The sequence below is a fragment of the Apium graveolens genome, chromosome 9 (assembly GCF_009905375.1).
Source record: "Apium graveolens cultivar Ventura chromosome 9, ASM990537v1, whole genome shotgun sequence".
In the NCBI taxonomy this organism is placed as follows: Eukaryota; Viridiplantae; Streptophyta; class Magnoliopsida; order Apiales; family Apiaceae; genus Apium; species Apium graveolens.
In genome coordinates, this window is record NC_133655.1 from 137,466,051 (window position 1) to 137,487,858 (window position 21,808).

General features: G+C 34.8%; 1 protein-coding gene across 1 annotated transcript; it reads right to left on the bottom strand.

The window, feature by feature from the left end:
- Window positions 1-488: 488 nt before the first annotated feature.
- Window positions 489-2,341, bottom strand: LOC141682432 (mitogen-activated protein kinase kinase kinase 20-like). The gene has a single exon (XM_074487127.1). It carries the CDS (start codon window positions 2,093-2,095, stop codon window positions 836-838), a length of 1,260 nt encoding a protein of 419 aa, XP_074343228.1. The 5' UTR covers window positions 2,096-2,341; the 3' UTR covers window positions 489-835.
- Window positions 2,342-21,808: the final 19,467 nt, after the last annotated feature.

The window sequence follows — 21,808 nt, forward strand, 5'->3', positions numbered from 1 at the left end:
TCTTAGTCTTGTAAGCCTTTGGTAACGTTGACAAAACAAAAAAACTTAATCAGTTGAATAATTTGAATAAAAAAAAGGCTCGTAGTAAGCATCATGGAGCAGCAAATGCACCTTAGTAAATATAATACAAGCATGTAAAATTTAAATTACTCAGAGAACTAATACAAACATGTTGGGTGCAAGGAATGTCTTTATTAGTGAGTAAGGGTAAAAAAGACAGTGAAGGATTAGCTTAACGGGGTCAGGCTTATAAGTTATATAACATCAATCTTAAATGCACATCATACAGCATCAATTGGACAATAACTTAGTCTTAATACAGAGATAGCTTGACATATCTATAACTGTCAAAAGAATCTTACAAACAGGAAATGATTGGTGTGTACCTCCAAATACATCCAGTGAATAGAAAGACACATCCATGTTGCAAAAGTTACAAATTATTACTCTGAAAAGTAAATTACTTCTACAATGAATTTCTCAGGATGTTGCAGAAAACCCAAAAAAGGAAACAAGAAGAATTACCATATCTGTATCCCATATTGCCTTTAATGGTTAAATACCATGACTGCTCTTGTTCTGAAGCATTATACATATATTGGAGATTTTACATAGATCTCCATATATAAATAAATGAATTACAATAACTATCGTTCATATCTTGAATAAATGAATCACAATAACTATTACTAAATCCTAGAAACAAATGTATCACTGCCTGGCTTGTTTGGTTTTAAGGTGTATAGTATAGTGCTTCTAGTAATCAGCGCAAATAATCAGTAAAATACATTATGCACATTGCCTTTATTTGACTCAATAACTCACCTGAACATTGCTATACACCAGCAGGAATGGTGAATGCAATTGAGTACTGATGTCTTGTATCTAAAGGAACTGGCTTCCTTGTTGCATGATTAAACTCAGAATCACTTCTCGAGCTTGCAGTATCCGCACTCTCTTGGATTTTTAATGTACCTTCTCTAGCTAAATCAATAACCTCTACATTATTCACCTCTTCTTCGGAATAACAAGAAACTGATTCTTCTTCCGATACGAAGCTATCATCCTCCCAGAAAGAGAAACCGAGCTCTTCATCAGCCTCGGGCAACAATAAGAACGAGCTATCAGCATTCACATCTGAAACCTCCTCGTACTCCTCAGCCTTGTCAACATCAACCAGACCCTCCAAAAACGGGTGATTCAACAACATCTCTGCTGTCCAGCGATACATAGGCTTCCTCACCAAGCACCTCTTCAAGAAATTCTTAGCCTCAACCGATATCTCATTTGAAATTCTCGGCATTTCACGCCCTTCCGCAATCCTTTCAAGAAGCTCACCACCATCCAAATATATTCCCTCCCACGGAGACTTCCCTGTCAACATCTCAATCACAATACAACCAAGTGCCCAAATATCGGAAGCCGGTTCTTGAACACCACCAGCCAGCACTTCAGGCGATAAATACAATGGAGTACCCCTAAAATAAGGATCCAACTTCCTCTTCTTATCACTCCTCCGCATTACCCTCTTAGCTAACCCTAAATCACAAATCTTTGCCCTATACTCCCCACCGCAATTCCCAACAAGCAAAACATTATCAGGCTTTAAATCACAATGAACATAACCATTACTATGAATATGATAAATACCTCTTACCAAATCCCTCGTATATCGCTTCACATCGAATTCATCCAATCCACCATCACCAACAACATTAGCTAATGTTCCACCAGAACCATACTCCAACAACAAATTATAAACCATCCCACCATTGTCAGCAGTAGTAATCTCATCACCAAAACATCTAATTACATAATCAGACCTCCCAATATTGGAAAGAACCTCCCTTTCTTTCTGAATAGAACCAGAAACAGAAACCTCAGCAGATTTAATAGCCATAAGAGGTGGAAAACACCTGAATTTCAATTTGGGTTTCTTCAAAGTTGCTAAAAAAACAGACCCAAAACTTCCTTTACCTAACAATGCACCTCTAAACCATGCCACACCATCTCCATATTTATTCCTCTTACACAATAACTTGTTTTGCTCAGCTTTATCTACATACACATCATCCTCTGCCTTAATTTCCATCATAAATGATTAAATGATATAAAAAAAGAGCAGCAAATTCAAAATGAGAAATAGGGTTTATATGGAATGTGCATATATAGAGTCCAGATAAAGAAACCCCAAAATAATAAAATTAGGAAATATTAGGGTTTACAAGAAAAGGGCTACAAAGAAAATAAAATTAAGAAAAAAATGGTTTTGGGGGGGGGGGGTTGATGGGAAGTGGACAAGTGGTGCAGTTTGTGGATTAATAATGGAGGCCTTGAAGATGGTTAACATAAGAATGAATGAGTGTATGTAATGAATAGTAGCATGTTTGTTTGTAAAGCAGCCGCGTTTTGAATTGTATTTACTTTTCTTGTTCCATGTTTCTCTTCCTTTATTTTTAACAGAATAAACGGTCGCTTGTCTAAATGGTACATTTGGGGCAAGTTTATTGTTTAGACATGTTCTAACTCTTACATTTTAGATTTTTATTGTTCCATAACTGTAGTTTGTTTCAGTTAGATTTTTTTCACAGCCTGTATATGTCTTGCAGATGATGCATAAGCAAATCTATGTCTACCATCATTTTCAAGAATATTAGTGACTGTTTGAAGATATATATGATAAATTTATAAGATTTCGTGACTTTGTTTATGTGAAATGAATAAGTATTTGGTACATGCTAATGTTCTTAAGTTACCTTTGTAAAAATGTAATTTAAAGCAGAAAGCAAGACTACAATTAAATAATCAATTTTATAGGTTACATCATGGTCAGAATGCGTCCGTGTACCTATTCCTTACAAGTTGGTTAAGCATCAACAGGCTTTACTACATACAATTTACAATTGCGGCTAACAAGTAGGGGAAGGTGGTGTGTTAACGACGTAACATAATCTTCCAACGTGGGTATACGAACCTTATAAATTTTATCAAGCAATATTGAGAGTTTTTTTTTCAAGAAATCCCACGCTACCTCCGTGTCGTTTTAATCACGAGTAGGCCTGCTAATGAATCGGGTTTGAATCGTATCGACCTAAATTCATATCTATATTTATTTACTTTTTCGGATTCGGATTCAGATCGGATTGGCTCCGGATTTTTTATAAGTCGATCCATATCCGGATCCATTCGGATCACGGATTTCGAAAAATAATATAATAATAATATATTCAATTGAGTGATTACTGTGATACTTAACCCATAATTTAAGTGTTAATTAGGTTAATATATTTTAAAAATAATATAATTTTTGGGAAATTATTAGCTTATTTAATATAATAAATAAAAGATAAAAATATGATTGGTGATAAAATAAATGGGACGAAGCTTAATAAATACTTGGATAACCCTGTGATTTGTATAACAGTCTGAAATAGAATAAAAAAATCCAATTATCTCGGATGAAGGTAGTGGAAAGAATCTCAGCCAATTAATATGGTGTGTGAATGCAAGCTATGGGTACAAAAATATTCTGTTTTTTGTAACATAATTGTTCAACTTAGGCATATGCTCGTTTCTTCCTGATTTAAGAAGTACTATCATTTTATGTTAAATATTGGTTCTAGTTGGCTAATCTATTCGATATATAGACAATATTGTTTTTGGCTTGTCTTTTACTACTCAATAACCTATAGCTTTACTTGGATTTTATCTCACTCTTGTTCTCTCCATTTGTCATTATTTATACACAGTGAATATTTTTTATATATGATAAACGAGCTATGTTAACAGATTGTAAGAAATTGTAATATTGAATCTAAAATACAAAATTATCTTAAATGTATATATGAAAGCTTAGAGAATATAATGCTGAAGTATTGTAATATATATATCATATATCAGCTGGATCCTAACAGAATGTGACGACATGTCACTGATTAATTTATATATTAGAAAACTTAATCACTAAGTTTCAATATCCCCTCAAGATGGAGGTGTAAATACTCCAATCTTGGACAGCAAATTGTTGAAATGAGTAGCAGGAACAATCTTTGTTAGGACATCAGCTAGTTGTGAACGAGTAGGCAAGTATGTAAGCTGCAATAATCCTTCTAAGACCTTATCACGGTTGAAATGACAATCCAACTCGATATGCTTGGTACGTTCATGAAAAACAGGATTCTTGGCTATATGCAGTGCAGATTGGTTATAACAGTGTAGAACAACTGGTTTGAGACTAGAACCCCCCAATTCTTCAAGCAAACGAACAACCCAAGTGACTTCTGCAGCAGCCGAAGCCATGGCACGGTATTCTGCCTCAGCAGAAGAACGAGAAATAGTTGTTTGTTTCTTGGATTTCCAGGTGACAGTGGAATTTCCATGAAGTAAAATATACATCGTAACAGATCGTCTAGAATCAATGCAGGATGCCCAATCAGCATCTGAGAATGCTTGTAAGGTAAGTTGACCAGTGGCTTGTAATAAAATTCCTTGAGAAACAGTCCCAGCAAGATATCGAAGACCATGATGCAATGCTTGAAAATGTGAAGTACGAGGAGCATGCATATACTGACTTAACGTTTGTACTGTATATGACAAATCCGGCCGTGTATTGGTCAGATAATTAAACTTTCCAACTAATGATCTGTAGACTTCAGGATTATCAATCAATGCACCCTCAGATTGTGACAGTTTAAGATTCAAAGGAAGAGGAGTACAAGAAGGTACATAGCAATCCAAACCTGCATCAGCTAAAAGATCTTTGACAAATTTCTGTTGACACAAAATAATACCATCAGTGGTGTGAGTAACCTCTATACCCAGAAAATAGTAAAGATCTCCAAGATCTTTAATCCCAAACTGTGTATCAAGATGAGTTTTTAAATCAGAAATCCCAGTAACATCATCTCCCGTAAGAATCACATCATCAACGTAAACAGCAGCTATGCAAATAAGACCATTATGTCTTTTGATAAACAGACTATAATCATTTTTAGACTGATGAAAATCTTGACATAACAACTCTTCAACTAGCTTAGCATCCCACTCTATGGATGCTTGTTTAAGGCCGTAAATAGATTTTCTAAGTAAACACACCAAATTAAGTGGATTAGAAACTCCTTCAGGAACAGTCATATAGACTTCCTCTTTTAAATGACCATGAAGAAAGGTATTGTTCACGTCTAATTGATGTAAACGTCACTTTCGTGTAGCAGCCACAAAAAGCAAGAGTCTTACAGTACTCATTTTAACAACAGGGAAGAAAGTCTCTTCATAGTCGATTCATACTTTTGATTATAACCTTTAGCTATTAGACGTGCCTTGCATCTTTCCAAACCGCCATCAGATTTAAGTTTCAATTTGAACACCCATTTGGAACCAATAGGTTTCTTATGTGGAGGAAGAGGGACAAGATCCCATGTGTGATTAGCTGCTTAAGCTTGTAATTCACATTGCATAGCAGCCACCCACAAAGGACTAGAAGAAGCTTCTGTATATGATCTTGGTTCAGAAATAACACATGTAAACAAAGGAGGATAATGTGTGATAACAAGATTACACCAGTGTGTGTTTAAGGCTGTATTACATTTATAATCAGACAAAAACGAAGGTGGTTTTCGTAATTGTGTAGACTGTCTAACAGGAATGATGTCAGTAGAAGATTTAGAACAAGGTATCGAATCTGGAGATGAATTAGAACTCAAATCATAAATGACAAAATCTGAAGATGAATTAAGATGATTAGCAAAAGAATTAACCACGTTATCAACAGAAACTGCAGAAACAGGACCAACAAGATCACCAGGAATACCATCATCAGGCATGAAGCAAGGATTATTCACAGAAGGCAAATAGATTTGTGATGGAAATTCAGAAGGAGTATCATGAGAATGAAAATGGAAATGAGATTCGTGGAAAATAACATCTCGTGACACAAAAACAATATTAGTGCCATAATCAAGCAATTTATATCCTTTTTGTGTAATGGAATATCCTAAGAAAACACATGATTTAGATCTAGGATCAAATTTACTCCTATTTTCAGCAATAGTAGAGGCGAAACACAAAGTACCAGACACCTTTAGATGATCAAGAGAAGGGAATATACCAGTTAATCGATGGTAAGGTGTATCATTGTCAATGCTTTGTAAAGGAATTTTGTTATGATATAAGTAGCACACAAAACGCTTTCACTCAAGTATTGAGCTGGAATATTGGACTGAAAATACAAAGATCACGCATTTTCAAGCAAATGTCGATGTTTACGCTCCACAACACAATTTTGTTGTGGAGTGTGACTGCAACTAGTTTGATGAAGAATCCCCTTTTAAAGAAACAACTCCCTCATTAGACCAAAACACAACTCAAGAGCATTGTCAGATCGAACTTTCTGAACTTTGGTTTTATACGGAGTTTCTACATGATTAAAAAAAATCAGACATAACTTGTATAGAATCTGTTTTTGATTTTAACATATGAACCCAAGTAAAACGGTTGTAATCATCCATAATAGTTAAAAATTGATTGCAACCGGTATAAGACTTGATTTTGTAAGGTCCCCAAATGTCTATATGTATCAATTCAAATGCACATTGAGTTTTAATACTACTAAATTGAAAAGAAGGCTCTAGTCTGCTTGGCCAATGAACATATTTGGCAAATGAGCTTAACAGAAGGATGATTAATCCCTGAAAGAGTTGAAATAGTCTTCAACTTATCAAAAGTAGATGCTCTTGTCGTAAATGCCATATGCTAAGATCCTCCTTAAAACTCAAGCATGCTCTGCTATCAGAAGCTGCTTCATGAATCCTTGCTGTACTATAAAGTCCTCCCTGGGAACTACCAAGAAGAATTTGCTTCTCTTTCTGCAAACGGTCTCATAGCATACGATGTTGACCATTAAATTTAACTGAGCAATTCAAATCCCTGCATAATTTCTGAACAGAGATTAAATTGTACTGAAAATGAGGAATGTGCAACACATTATGAAGAATCAATTCATGGTTAACTTGCACATAACCGACATGGAGAATTGGCACTTGTCTACCATCTAGTATGACTATATATTCCTCTCCAACTACAGGTTTGTAAGTAGTAAACATTTTCAAGTGAGAACGAATATGATCAGTAGCACCGCTATCAATCAACCATTTAGTCTTAGCATACTTATCAGTCAACAAACATAGCTTACCAGCTATTAAAACATGCTCTTGAGATGTCTGTGCACTTGATGTTTCAAGAATGCCACTAGATGTAGTAGAAAATGACTACTTGTTAAGTAAATCAATGATTTGTTGATACTGAGTTGCAGAAAGAGATTGACTTGCAGAATCAGCTTTTTCATCAGAAGCAGAAAAAGAGAATACTGCCAATTTCTTGTCTCTATTAGTCTTGAAATTGGAAGGATAGCCCTGAATTTTGAAGCATCTATCCACAGTATGACCACTCATTTTACAATGTGTACAAAAGTAGCTCCCTCCTTTCTTAGTACATAAACTTTCCCAGTTCCAGTAGTGCTCTGCTTTTGAAACCCAGAATTGGCAGTATTGTTGCTACTTCTAAAATTCCTTCTATTTTCAGCCATGACTGCCAGAGAATCAGGTTGACTAATAGACTGGGATAATTCCTGATGTCTTTCTTCCTGTGAGAAGAATCTAAATGCATTAGACAAACTTGGTAGTGGTTGCTGCATCAACACATTACCTCTAAAAGTAGCAAACTTATCATTCAGCCAACTGTTGCTCAATGAAAAAGAGTTGTGTCATTGAGGCATATCCAAATCTATCCTCTAAATCCAACCAAATCTCCCTAACAGTCTTAAAGAACAATACACTACTGGAAATTGTATCATCTAAATTGCAGAGTAACCAAGAGCACACTAGGTCATTACATCTTTCCCAAGCTTTGAAATCAATAGAGGTCACAAGTGGTTTAATAACTGTTTCATCAACAAATCCTAATTTATTTTTGGCTGAAAGACTTAACATAATTGATCTCTTCCAATTACTGTAACCTGTTCCATTGAACTTTACTGAAACGAGCTGAGATGTATTAGCATCCAAAGGATGTATGTAAAACACACTAGAGGAATCTTGATTAGGTGATACGAGAGGTCTACTCCAAGGACTAGTACTACTTGAAGCCATTGTTAACTTTTAACAACTAAATTGATTCGAATAATTGAGATTAGTAACAAAACTGGAAACAAATCGAGAGATCAAGAGAGATTAGATCTAGATCGAGAAAATGATTAGAACTAGTAGCACAAGAATAACAAATTAATGAACAAATCGATAAAGTAGCAGATCAATGAATAGAACAACGAAGATATCAATCGTAATTGATATACAGCTCGTAAACACATCTAAACAGATTTAGACGAAATGATTTTGAAGAAAACAAGTACTTTTTAGTAAGAAATGAATCATTCTCGTAGAAATAAGGAGTTGAAAACACCTAAAATTACACGAGAACCGTGCGGAAGTGAAGAATCAATCGCCATTGATGCTCTGATACCATGATAAACGAGTTGTGTGAACAGATTGTAACAAAATGTAATATTGAATCTAGAATACAAAGTTATCTGAAATGTGTATATGAAAGCTTAGAGAATACAATGTTGAAGTACTGTACTATTTATACATCATATACCAGCTGGATCCTAACAGTTGGATCCTAACAGAATGTGATGACATGGCACTAACTAATCTGTATATTAGAAAACTTAATCACTAAGTTTCAATAATATAGTTATAGAGAGATTTGCTTCTATATAAGGATAAATCAAACTTGGAGGCTGAAGTTGTGCTGAATGACTATGCTTACATTATAAGTTGATTAAGTTCATAGTTTATACTTGTTCTGATATGAAGAAGCAATTAGTAAATGTACGGCCGATTAATCCTTTTATTAAGTTCCCGTATACTTTTACATTATAACATGTTACAGCATGGTAGGGGCTAATTCGGTGGGGGAATCGAAAAGCCAGGTGAAAATGAATTATAGCTAATCTTTGGATGTTAACAGGAGCTGTAAAAGAATTATAGTTAATTTGAAATATGGAATAGAGGCATTATCACCTTTTCTTGTATGGCAAATGCCAATGGTCTTTCTGGAACATGAAGACAGATGCATACGATTACGATTACAAATTAATTTAGAAACTGCCGGCCAGATTGATGCTGCAACATATCAATCTTTGTGGGAGCAACTACGAGCTGCGGTAGCTCCTATGCAACGGCTTCCATGCACCCTTCTTATAGGGATAAATGTGCATACTATTGAACTGCAGCTCCCTTGAAGAGTTGAACTCAACAGAAAAAATGGTAATTAAGAAAGTGACTATCAGTCCTGCGCAAACAGGGGATATGAGAGAATGAAATCGGTAATAATAAGTAACTTAGAGAGTCACTGAATGGTACCATATTTCCCTCTTTCAAGTTTATATGTACTTATTTGGTTATCAACTACTCGGCCAGCTACTGACCTTAACCGGAACATTGCAGCAGTAATTTCTTCTGGTGATTTGTTGAGAGAAAAACCGATAGTTGTTGAGCTGATTAGAAAAAAAAAAAAAGTCGACAGCTTCAGTGTAAAGGTAATGTATAAAAAATTAAAAGATCAAACAACATTATTAACACATTTCTTGATGAATCAACCATCAAGGATTCAAGTATTTTTAGTTACAGCAGGGTTGTCAAACATGCTAATTAATAATAAATTAGAGAAAAAATTATTCCTTCTGATATGCAATGAACTAATTCACTAGCCAGCTCTACTTGTTAGTTGTTATATGCCAAAGTCGTGCTCTTGATTGTTTAAATGTGACAACGTGGACCAGATTCAGCATTCTCTGACACTACATTTGCTGAACAAACCCCGCTGTAATAAAGAAAATCAAAGAAAACGTTTCTGAACCTAAGATTAGCAATGTCTTCAGATCTGTACATAAACTAAAGAAGACTATGCCTTTGAGCCTCAGTTGTGTAAAATACAATGATGTTTCCAACTACGATTCCAATAGCGAGGGCTCTCGTTCTCTTATCTGTACTTGTTTCTTTAGGAACTCATGCAATAACTTTACCAGGTGTTTCTGCACCACATCAAGAACGATACGTATACATTTTGTATCTTATATTGTGCATCCTGAATCTCATCAGGGACATTTGTAAAATTATAAGTCTATGTTACAGCTTATCAGCATTATTGTTTTGCTTTTATCTTCTATAACTCTTTGTTTAATTTTCAGCATCTACTCCTCTGTCTCTTTGATTTTGTGCGAACAGTGTTATATTTATGCTGTAAAATGCACAGCATTAATGATTCACAAGCTCATGGCAACATGAGCTCTTAAGTTTTAAATATAAGACTTGTTGTAGCCACCACTGCAACATAATGAAAATCTAGCTAGCACCGGTGCTGCAAATGTAAGTAATTAAGCTAATTTAGCACTCTGGAGTCTCGTGTAAATTATATAGGCTCGTCTATTTTATTTTTGGTATTTTATGACTCTAGTACCGTGCCACTTTCGTTTCTTCCAAAGTTCATATAGTGTGATCTTTGAGAATCAAGCATCAATCCCATTTTTAACATATCTCTCGATGATTCCAAGTCCCATGATTACATAATTTAATCACAAGGTTGTGCCACACCAGCTTATGAGTAAAAAGTTGATAAAAAGGAATCATACATGTAATAAATCAACTCTGAGATACATGGATACTGTTTGGTAATTTATGCTTGAACGTGGTCAAGATTCAACATTTACTGGTCGGCGGCCTTAAAGATTTTGTTAAGTTGTCAATTCTTAGTACTCACTACTCTTTGAGTCTTGACATGCAAATTACTTTTTAGCTTGCCAAATCCGGTTTTCGGTCCTGTCTGGTTTTGGACCTTCGTGCAGGCTTAAGATTTGGTGTCAGTCAGCCCTCAGCACCTTCTTTTTGCGAAGCTAAAATGTTAGCTATGGTCTTGATATTTATAAATGGACTAAGAGTTAATTGTATTTTCTAACCCCTACCTTTTATTAAATAACAAAATTATATACTTACTTTTAAAAATACAGTTTACAATCCCCGACTTTAGACATCAAATACAATATGCATCCCTTTAACCATTTTGTTAAAAATATTTACATTGTGGAGGGTGAAATTGAAATTCAGCAAAATATTTAAATAATAATTTTATTTTTTTTAAATTAAACTAAAATTTAGAATTTCAAATTATAAAAATAATCTTAATGTCAATTATTTTATTACTCAGTATAAATTTTAAAATTTTAAAATATAGATATATTTAGAAACTTTATGATTATATATATAAACATATATTTTGCTTAATAAATACTATATTTTAAGTATTTAGCATTATGATTAATTTAGATTATTACTAATAGAAAATAGCTATAATTTTTTTCATGTAAAAAATACATTAAAATAAATATTTTAATTAATTTGAAATTTTAGTTATTAATATTAACATCTCAATTTCAATTTTATAACCGCAAGGGATGCATGTTGTAGTTGATATTGAAAGTTAAGGTTGCAAACTGTATTTTGCAAAGTAGGTGTATTGTTTTGATTTTATATGAAAGGTGGGGGTTGCAAAGTGCAATTAACTCATGGACTAATTAAGGAAGACTCTGCCCTTATGCCTCATCTGTATTGGGGAAAATAATCACCCAAGGCTTTCTTCTTTTTATCTCTATTTGCTTTCATAGTAACGCATGCAAGAACTTTAACAGAGCTTTGGTATTTATAACACGAAAGAACGGGCGATTCACACCTTATTCATGAATCTTAGAGTCTGAATATTTATGAAACAGAAAGTCTCTGCGCTCTGCTGCTAATAGACATTCTTTTTCTCTAATGACTTATCTTCTATACATGTTTTTTTGTGAACTCTTTAGCACACATCTAAGTTTCTTTGGTAAACCGCGACTTTTATATAATCATATTCATATAAAACGCAGATGGAATTGTAAGCATTATCAATATTTCCAGTTCAATTCTTCAGATTTAGTTATAAAAATCTTAGTCTCATAGTAGCTAACTAGTCTTAACAATCACGACTTTAATACTTGATAAATTGCTCTAACGAGCTGGCAAATAGGATTGGATGAGTGTTAACTGATGAAACATGTACTCTATATACTGGAGAAGACATAATCAAGATCATTAACATCCGTGCTATTAGATGGATATCCATTTTTAAAACATACCAACACCGCCTCCTCCTCCAAAAGTTGCGCCTCCATAATCACAAGACGCCCAAAAGCACCACCACCACTTCCTCCATATGGTGCGCGTCCACATATTCAGACAATGTGCATCATTGATGGAACTCAATCTTCGAGACCAAGAAAAGGACACCAGCACCTGTCACGCCCTTTTCCACAAGCTGCACCTAAACATCACAGGAAAACTTATGAGCTTAAATTATGTAACTACCGGTTCTCTACACGGAGGAATTACCATTGGACCAGAATCACTAGCACCTCCTGTCCTTCTCCTCCTAGTGTTGCACGTCCGCATAGTTAGACAAGTGCCTATTGTTCCAAGGGAAGTTTATGCAACCAAAGTATTGCAGTTATATATTAAGTCTGTTAACAAGGCTTTTCAAATGCAGCTGGTTAGGGATCACACTTTACCGCTTCTCCTGTATGGGAAAATCCTGCTGGTTTTTTCTTTGCAGTTCCTAGTCTTAGTTTTCCTGAGGTAGGCTAGGTTCACCGTAATAACCCCAAATTTTGGAATTTTTGTAATATTTATGAATAGTAACTTTTTGCTGATTATGCTAACTAAAGAAAATTGTATGGCCACACTATATAGGAGTACTGTTATGGAAATTATGAGATCGTATTAACATTCCATAACGTAAATAAGTGTATGTCAAGGTCGTCAGTGTTCGAATTCAAATTCGAACACTTTGATTTTTCCCGAAAATTTACCGGATACCGAAATAATTGAGCATAATGTAACATAATTAAAAGAAATTCAATTCAAGGATTTTAATAAAGGATCATTAAAGAAATATAAAATATTAAGAAAGGTTCAGGGAAACCCAAGTAATAAGATCTCAGATATGATCCCTCAAACGAACAATGAGAACGAGGGTTAAGCGAACCGGAAATAAAATAAGCTACCAAGGATCAAGCTTCTCCAAATAACAAGGAGATTAACAAAAAAATTAAGTAATAATAAAGATGATTAAAGCAAGATGATGTCATCAAGCCACAGGGAATTGACAAGTGGCAAGAAGATGACACTGGAATGATGATGTAAGCATAAGTGGTAGATATTTTGCTTGGATGATTTGTGGCCAAGTAAATTAACCTTGATTAAGCCAAGTTTAAGATTAATCAATGCTTAAATCACCATACATTTAACAAAACACAAACTAGAAGTATTTCTTTCTCCCTTGTTCATCATTCCTCTCGGCTTTATCAAAAAAACAAGAAACCAAAAATCCAAAGCCAAGCTCCACCTCATGTTATCTTGCAAGGTAATTATCTAAGTTTTTTCATGATTATTTGGACACTTCCTAGAAGTTTAAGCCTTTAATTCCATTCCAATCTTTTCTAAGAAATCATCAAAAGTAATAATGAATAGTGCTTTCCAAGAACTAATTTTCTTGATCTTGTTTTTTTATGATTTAAGCTAAAGTAAGGCTATACAAGGATCATACAAGGCTTAGTAGCTCCTCATACACTCCAAGGAATGTAAAATCTCTAGAAACCTAGCTTTGACTTTGAGTTTTGATGAGTTTTATGGATGAATTAGTGATGAGAAGCATGATCCATGTATGTTTAGTTAGTTTTGATTGTTTAAAGATGGTTGTTGTTGTTTGATCTATATTAGTGCTTGAAATGAGTTTATGATCTTGAAATCTCTGATTGGGTTGGTATTGATTAAGTGAGATCTTTTATTGTTGGTGATTGTGGATGATTTGGTGATAGTACAATATTTGGAAATCATGTAAATATAGCCGTCGTAATGCCCGTTTTCCTATAGACTGTTTGTGCTTAACTTTCGGAACAGAGCACCCATTGTTATGAACTCACCATTTCCATTAGTATCTAGATTATGTTGTAAGCTTCGTTTTGATATATGGTTCGCTTAAATCCGATTTACGATTTAGGAGAAATGACTGTTTTAAGTAACGGCGTTTCGCGAACGAACCCATACCCCTTGAGTAACTTTGAGACCTTGTTTAAGGCCCTTAAAAGACAAATTGGAATGCGAAACAAATATGTAAACTGGATTAGACAGTTGGTAAAGCCCTCGCGACAGTTGGTAAAGCCCTCGCGAAAGGGTAGTCTTAAAATGTTTAACGGTTAATTTTATAAAAATGGTGGAGCCGAGGGTACTCAAGCGACTAATGTAAATCCTTAAGCGTAGAAGAGAGCATTAGGGTAACAATGGATAAATTCTAGTTTCTTAAGCGTCCAAAGATTAATTCCGGCTTATATATTGTTTATAGGTTACCGGACTCATCCTAAAGCCATTTCTACCCCAGATCGCTCAGGCAAGTTTTCTACCCGTATTAATGTTGTTGTGATGTTATATATATATATGTATTATCTTGAGATAAGTGCATAAGTATTGTTAGCAAATTTTGTGATATATTGTTATATGTATATTTTGGGAAGCATGTTGATATGATATATATATATATATATATGCATGCGTGTTCTGAAATCTTGAAATTTCATTGTCAATACAATTACTTATAAGCTGCATAATACATATGCTAGAGATAGGCAGTATTATGCAGCAATTGTGTGTAACCTTAGTATAGGGGACCCAAAGTTGAATATTTTCCTAAACCGGGAGGCGATGTCCCCAGGTATATACTATATACTATATATATATATATATATATAATTTTCTATAACTATTAATCGAATAAGGTTTATTCGATAGTTTTGAATAATAATCAAACATTATTTTCGATTATTCAAATAAAGATTTTATTTTCATATAAGTATATCTTTTGTGAACCAGACCAGTTGCACTAGGCATCAACAACTCGTGAAAGGAATCTGGGTATTATTTATAGAAAAATTGTTAAGTTGAGGAACGTACTTGGATTGAACGTTTATCAGTTAAATTACGAGAAGAGGTGTGCGGGGTATACAGCTAAACTGCTCGAGGGATTGGCCAAGTTCAAAGTTTAATTATTTAATTAAATAAATCTATTTAATGGACTTTAATATAATTTATTTAATAAAATTAAAATGATTTATTTTATAAACTTTAAATAAGTTTATTTTATAAATCTAAATTAATTTATTTATATAAGTTATATTTAAGTTTATTTTATAAATTCATTTAATTACAATTTAAACTTAAATTCAACCACATCTTTATTGATTTATTCAATTGATTTATGTGGTTAATATTTGACCACATATTTTAATTGAATATAAAGACTACACTACAGCAGCAGAAGTATTCAACAATTTTAGTTGTATTGTTCTGTTCATCTTCTCTCCCAAAAGAGCTGAAGGACTGAAGCAAAAATATACACATGAGATATACACACAAATCTAAATCAGTTATGCTTCTCACCGGAGTAACATTATAATGCCCGATTTAACTCTTGTATATTCATAGGGGCATTATAAACGTTACCCGGTAATTAAATTTTTAGACAAATAAAAGCTAAATCATTGTATAAGATTTAATTTGTTGATCTTTGTAGTAGCTAGGAACTTTGTTGTTCTTAGATTGTAGCCGATTAATTTATTTACCGGAGTGTAGCAACACCCCTCGCGAATTTATATATGAATATATATGTTAGGTCACACACACTGTAGAGGGGGCAAATACAGTGTAAAATACAATCAAATCGAACTTTAATATCTTAAGTAACAGAAAACAAACTTTATTGAAATAATAAACTCTGTTACAGTATGGAACTGTTACCTCTCAGTGATGAACAAATATCACGAGAGCTGCTAGGGTTACAATAAATAATCTTCTCGATAATGATAACACTTATAGTGTAAACCCTATGTCTGTGTTTATATACTACACAGTTACAAGATAATCGCTAATTGATATGGAATATAATTCTGCTTCCTAAAATATATCAATCAGATATCTTTTCTTCCAAGTATTTCATTCTTCACGGAACTCCTTCTTCATGCATATCTCTTCTTATGTTTATCTTGATCTTCTTTCCTTTAATCAGCTACTGTCCTTATCTGATCGTCCTTCAGCACTTAAGTTCTGATATCCAACTTCTGATGATTATCTCCTGATAATATAAGTACTGATATCCTTAAGTCCTGACTTCCAGTATAAGTACTGATTCCCAGTTAAGTACTGATTTGTCCTATTAAGTACGATCTGAAAACTAAACATAAATCATATTAGCCATGACATTATCAAATATATCTAACAATCTCCCCCAACTTGTAAATTACCATAATATACAAGTTTAACAGATATTTGATGATGTCAAAAACATTAAGTACAAATGCATGAGAATTAGACTAGATAACTACAACTTACAGTCCTTAAAGCTTTACCAATATTTAACTTCTGATAACAACATCAGTCTGTACAAATATCAGAATTTAAGCAGTTGTAGATCTTCGACTTGGCTTCATCTTCTGATCTCTCTGATGTCAGGAGTTGTTCTGAGATAGTTCTTCAACAAACATCTCTCAGCATATCTAAGTTCATCAATCATCCTCCTTTTAGCATCTTTAAGCTCTGCAGTATCTTCACCAATTTGAAAGATTACAGACCTGAGATTATTAATCTTTGCTTTTCTTATATCCTGATCCAGTCTGATCAAATAAGCTTTATCAGACTCAAGATTGAATTCCACAACCCTGTACCCTAGAAAGGTAGTTATAATTTGAGCAGAATTGGGCTTCATTTCAACTATATCACCCTTGTGATCTCTGTACTTTGGAACATATGTGCTATCAGACTTAACATAATAAAGCCTTTTCTGTCTCTGAATCTGATCCTTCAAATAGTTTGCAGCAGTTCATGTCAATCTGTCATCCACTTGAAGTAAGAATAGTACATGCTCCAATTCTTCAAAATACTTCAATGGAATGGCATTTTGCCTTATATGATAAACCCTACCATCTGTCATGAAGTACAACAAGATGTGTTCTTTCAAGTAGGTATGGTAAACCATTTGTACAGATTCCAGTTGATTCAATCTCTCAGGAGTTGCTCCAATACCTGGTTCACTCAAGGAAGTTGGATCATTGGTAGTGTTCTGTATTCTTCTTTCATCAGCACTTCCCAATCCAGTTTTATCTCTTGCTTCCTTTCCAGTAACTACTCTAGCTTCAAAACCACTTACAGTAGTCTTCAAAGGTTGAGTCTGTTTTACTTTAGTGAATCCTGGTAGGAGTGTCTTTGGTCTATCTTCTGATATCAAGTTAACTTGAGCTGTGTCAGAGGTTACTTGCTTCTTTGAAATATCAGAACTTACTTTATCTTGACTCTGAACAACTTGAGCCATGTCAGAGGTTGTTTTAAGAACTTTTCTTGAAGTCAGAGCAAGATCATCCTTTACATCAGTGATTTCTTCATCCTTAGGAGGCACATAAACCTTGATAGGTTCACCAACATTTTCTTTACCCTTGGATCTTGGATCTATCTGCGGTTGTGATTTAGCCAATGTTGCTTCAGTATGTGTCCTTTCTTTGATCACAATGTCTTTGAGTTTTGGAAGTGGCTTTTTACCAGAAGCTTCAGATTTAGATGTGACTTTCTCTGATTTAAGTCTGGCTTCTTCTTCCATTAAACTCTCCAAGTCCATTCCTGGATTTTCGTGAAGAAATAACTGTCTTGACATTTCCTCATCAAGATCTAAAAGTTCATCAGAACTTATCCTTTTACTAGTAGCATAACTTATTCTTTTCCCAGTATCAGAACTTGTCCTGTGACTTGTGATTTCAGCTTTTCTTGATGTGAAACCTCTACCTTGACTATGACCTCTACCCATTCCAGAGTTTCCTTGATCATCCTTTTCATCATCCTTCCCTTTCAGTGTCTTGTCAGTCTTGCATTTGGACTTAATAACTTTCTCCCCCTTTTTGGCATCAGCAGGTAGTAGAAGAGAGACAAGCAATTCCACTGAGGCTTGGATTTCATTAAGTTGAGATTGCTGAGAAGCTTGATTTTTCAGAATATCATCAATCTGAGCTTGTTGAGTATCTTGAGTCTTCTCAATATAAGCAATCCTGTCAAAGGTAGGTTGGAAGAACTTTTTCTTATCAATCTTTTGAACTTGTTCCTATTTGATAAATTCTTCCTGAATCTTGTATAGCTCTGCATGAGTAGTTGAATGAAGACCTTGTAGATATTTAGTACTCAATGCAGTGACTCTAAGCTGGGTTTTGAAATCATCAGAAGTTAATATTTCATCAGCTTTAGTCAAGTGCTCAGCAAGATGCTTTTCAGTTGGAACACAGGAAACTGAGTTCCATTCCTTAGTCCACTCCTGTCCTGCAGGAGTTTCACTCCAAGGCACTGGTGCTTCTCTGGTAACAAACTTCTTAACAAGTTCAGATTTAAGAATAGTCTGTTGAGGAGCATGTCCTGAAGGACCTACTACATCAGCATCTGCATTTGGAGCAACATCTGCATTTGGAGCAGCATCACCAGTATCTCCAGCATTTGCAGCATCAGAACTTACAGAATCAGTATCTTCTGATAAAACAACAGTGTGAGTAGCAATGGAGACTTCAGCATCCTCTAATTGCTGATCTGGTTTCAAGTTCTGATCAACAGCCATATCCTGATGCTCACCTAAATTTTGATCATCAGCATCTAGATGCAGAGAAGATGTAGTAGATAACTCTGGAGTTTGAACAGCATCAGTAACAGGTGTTGTTGAAGGATTAGTTGCTGTTGGAGCTTCTAAGAGAATTACTTCAGGCACAACCAAGTTTTGAACATCAATATCAGCACTTGTGCCTGGATCAACAGGAGATACAGATGGTGTGATGACCTTTTCAGAAACAGCTTCCTTAGATGGAGTTGATGGAGAAGAAGTAACTTTAGCAAATTCCTTTTCTTGTGAGATCAGAGATTCCTGATCCCCTTCCTTAACTGCTTCCTCTTCATCATCTGAAACTGGCCTATTTGCCCTCTGTTTCTTGTATCTCTTTGTAGATTTGGATTCCTTGGGAGATGCAAGAACTGTCATTCTTCTAAGCCTCTTGAGAAGCCTAGATCCCCCAATTCCAGAATCCTTCTGAGAAGTCTCTTTCTCAGCTTTATTAACAACAGGTTCTGAAGAAGGAACCTGTTCCTCAGTATCAGATTCATCTCTCAAAGCAATCTTCCTTTTCTTCTGAAGTGTTTGAGGAACAGTCTTTGTCCTCTTAGGTTTGGAAGATGAAGGCTTCACAGTAGGTACTGAGGATGAGGGTTGAATTGTCTGTGAAGTGGAGAGATAGGATTTGATATATTGCCTGAGGGTAGGTTGAGTAGAATGAGTGGTAGGTGCTGATGGTTGTTGTGGTGTTTGGAAGGTTGTTGTTGGTTGGACATCAGAATAAACAGATCTATAAATATCAGGATCAGCATTTACTAAGATCTGTTTTACAGACTGAGGAATCTGTAAAGGTCTAACCACTGATTTCTTAGTGTCAGCATTTATCAGGTCATTAAAGTAACGTTTTGCAACCTTAAAAGGTGGAGTTGGAGAACTGACTAATTGAGGTTCATCAGTGCAAAAAGTATATATAAGCTGACAGAATCTAGCAAAGTAAACAACATTCCTATCCTCTGTCATCCTATCCCCAATAAAACCAATTATAGCAGTTGCAAAATCAAAATGAGTTTGATTTATAATAGCATACCCGACGTGCTGACTCATAATTGGGATAACATCAAAATTCGAACACTTATTCCCAAAAGCTTTAGTGATGCAGTCGAAGAAGAAGCTCCATTCTCTTCTGATATGAGCCCGTTTCAACTGCCCAAGCTTTGCCAAACTCTGTTCATACCCCAAATGGGCCATTAAATCCTGAAGAGCTGATTCCTCTGGAATTGAAAAGGTACATCCTTCTGGGAGATGTAGAGCCTTGCGTATTGTATCAGGAGTGACTGCATATGAAGAATCACCCACTTCGAAAACAATACTGGGAGTGCCATATGTACCACCATTATCAAAGTGCCCAGTCCGCCAAAATGTCAGAACTTGTTGGCTCGAGAAGACTGAAGGCTGGGTCAATGCATACCCAATCTCACTGTGTGCAAGAAGATCTTGCACAAAATGCAATTCAGATGGAGCTTCAGCATGATCAAGAATTGCAGCATAGTTGTTTGGAACAAATTTAGCTCCATCAATGATTAAATCCTTAGGTGCCATGTGAAAAATTGAGATTTAAGAGTGCCTGTTAGGTGTTTGATAAAATGTCTGTATGAAAAACCAACGTTAGAAGAAGAAGGAGAGTAAAAACAAGTAGAGAGAAAAAGTATGAAGGGAAATAAAAGATTAAAAAAAAATCCTCTCTCTTTCTTACTTATACTCTGAAAAAAATGTTACCGTTGGACACCTGTCAGACATGCAGTAATAACGGATAGTTACTGGGCTCGAGAAAACAGTAATCATTACTTACCCACTTGCCGTTTTTCAAGGAAAAACCGTTCCACTTACCCAGATATTCCATTAATCAAGGTGAAACAGTTTTAATTCAAAATTGAAATCGTTCCCACTTATTTAACTATTTTTCACTGCAACATTAATATTCTGAAAATAAATCAAGTGAAAATGACCAAGATAAATCAGATGAGTAAATACTGATAAAGTAAAATCAGAACTTAAATTAAAACAGAATTTATATGGTCATCAGAATATGAATATTTATCAGGATTTATCAATGCATTACAAAATAACTTAGAGACAAAATCTTGAAACAAAAACAAATTTCATTAATATATCAAGTGAATACATTCATGAAATTGAAATTACATCAGTACTTGTACAAGATTTTCCTAAGCTGCTAAACCTAACGTCAACAGCCTTTTGTCCTAGCTCAAGAAGCAGGGCAAGGCTGATGATGAAGAAAAACAGGAAGAAGAAAATAAATCATTTCTTCTTCCTACTCTCGACAAACAGAATGGCGAGTCGAATGATTCGCTCTTGCTGGCGGAGAGCTTCCAGCCTTTCCTCCTCCAATCGCTCCAGATGGCGATGGTAATCCATATAGAAGAACATGAGGTGGGTGAGTACCTCCTGTGGGATAGAGTCCCATATCTCATCAGGAATGGCAGTGACGTGCCATTTCTGCTGCCACTCAGCACAACTTAGCTCCATATTGAAGGTTTCGTAGTTCAAAAACATGTTGTATCTGACCATAGTGTTTTTGAAAGAAAAAGTATGAAGGTAAGGTGAGTCTGTGAGAAAAGATTTGATGGGAAGGCTGATGTGAAGTGGTTGCTTATATAGGCAAGAGAATGCCAGGAGACATAAAGAAATATAATGTTGACAGGTAGAATTAATTCTACCTCATCTCCCCAAACTTGGAAAAAGAAAAACATTCATTAGAAAGAGAAAACATGGTTTAATGCGCACAAGAAGCAAGTAAAAGTTGACTGTTCAAGTACGAGTACCACTAACCCTAACCATAGTGACTATTAATCTTCCACTTCAACATATTCTAGTTTGAACCGAGACTGTTATCAAATTTTATCCACAGATAAGTCAAGTAAAGAATTAGACTGAAATATCAGAACTTAGACTTATATCAGAAATTAACAGTCATCAGAACATAATTTCTTAACTCGAAAAAGGAATGCCTATCTTAGTAAGTCCTCATACA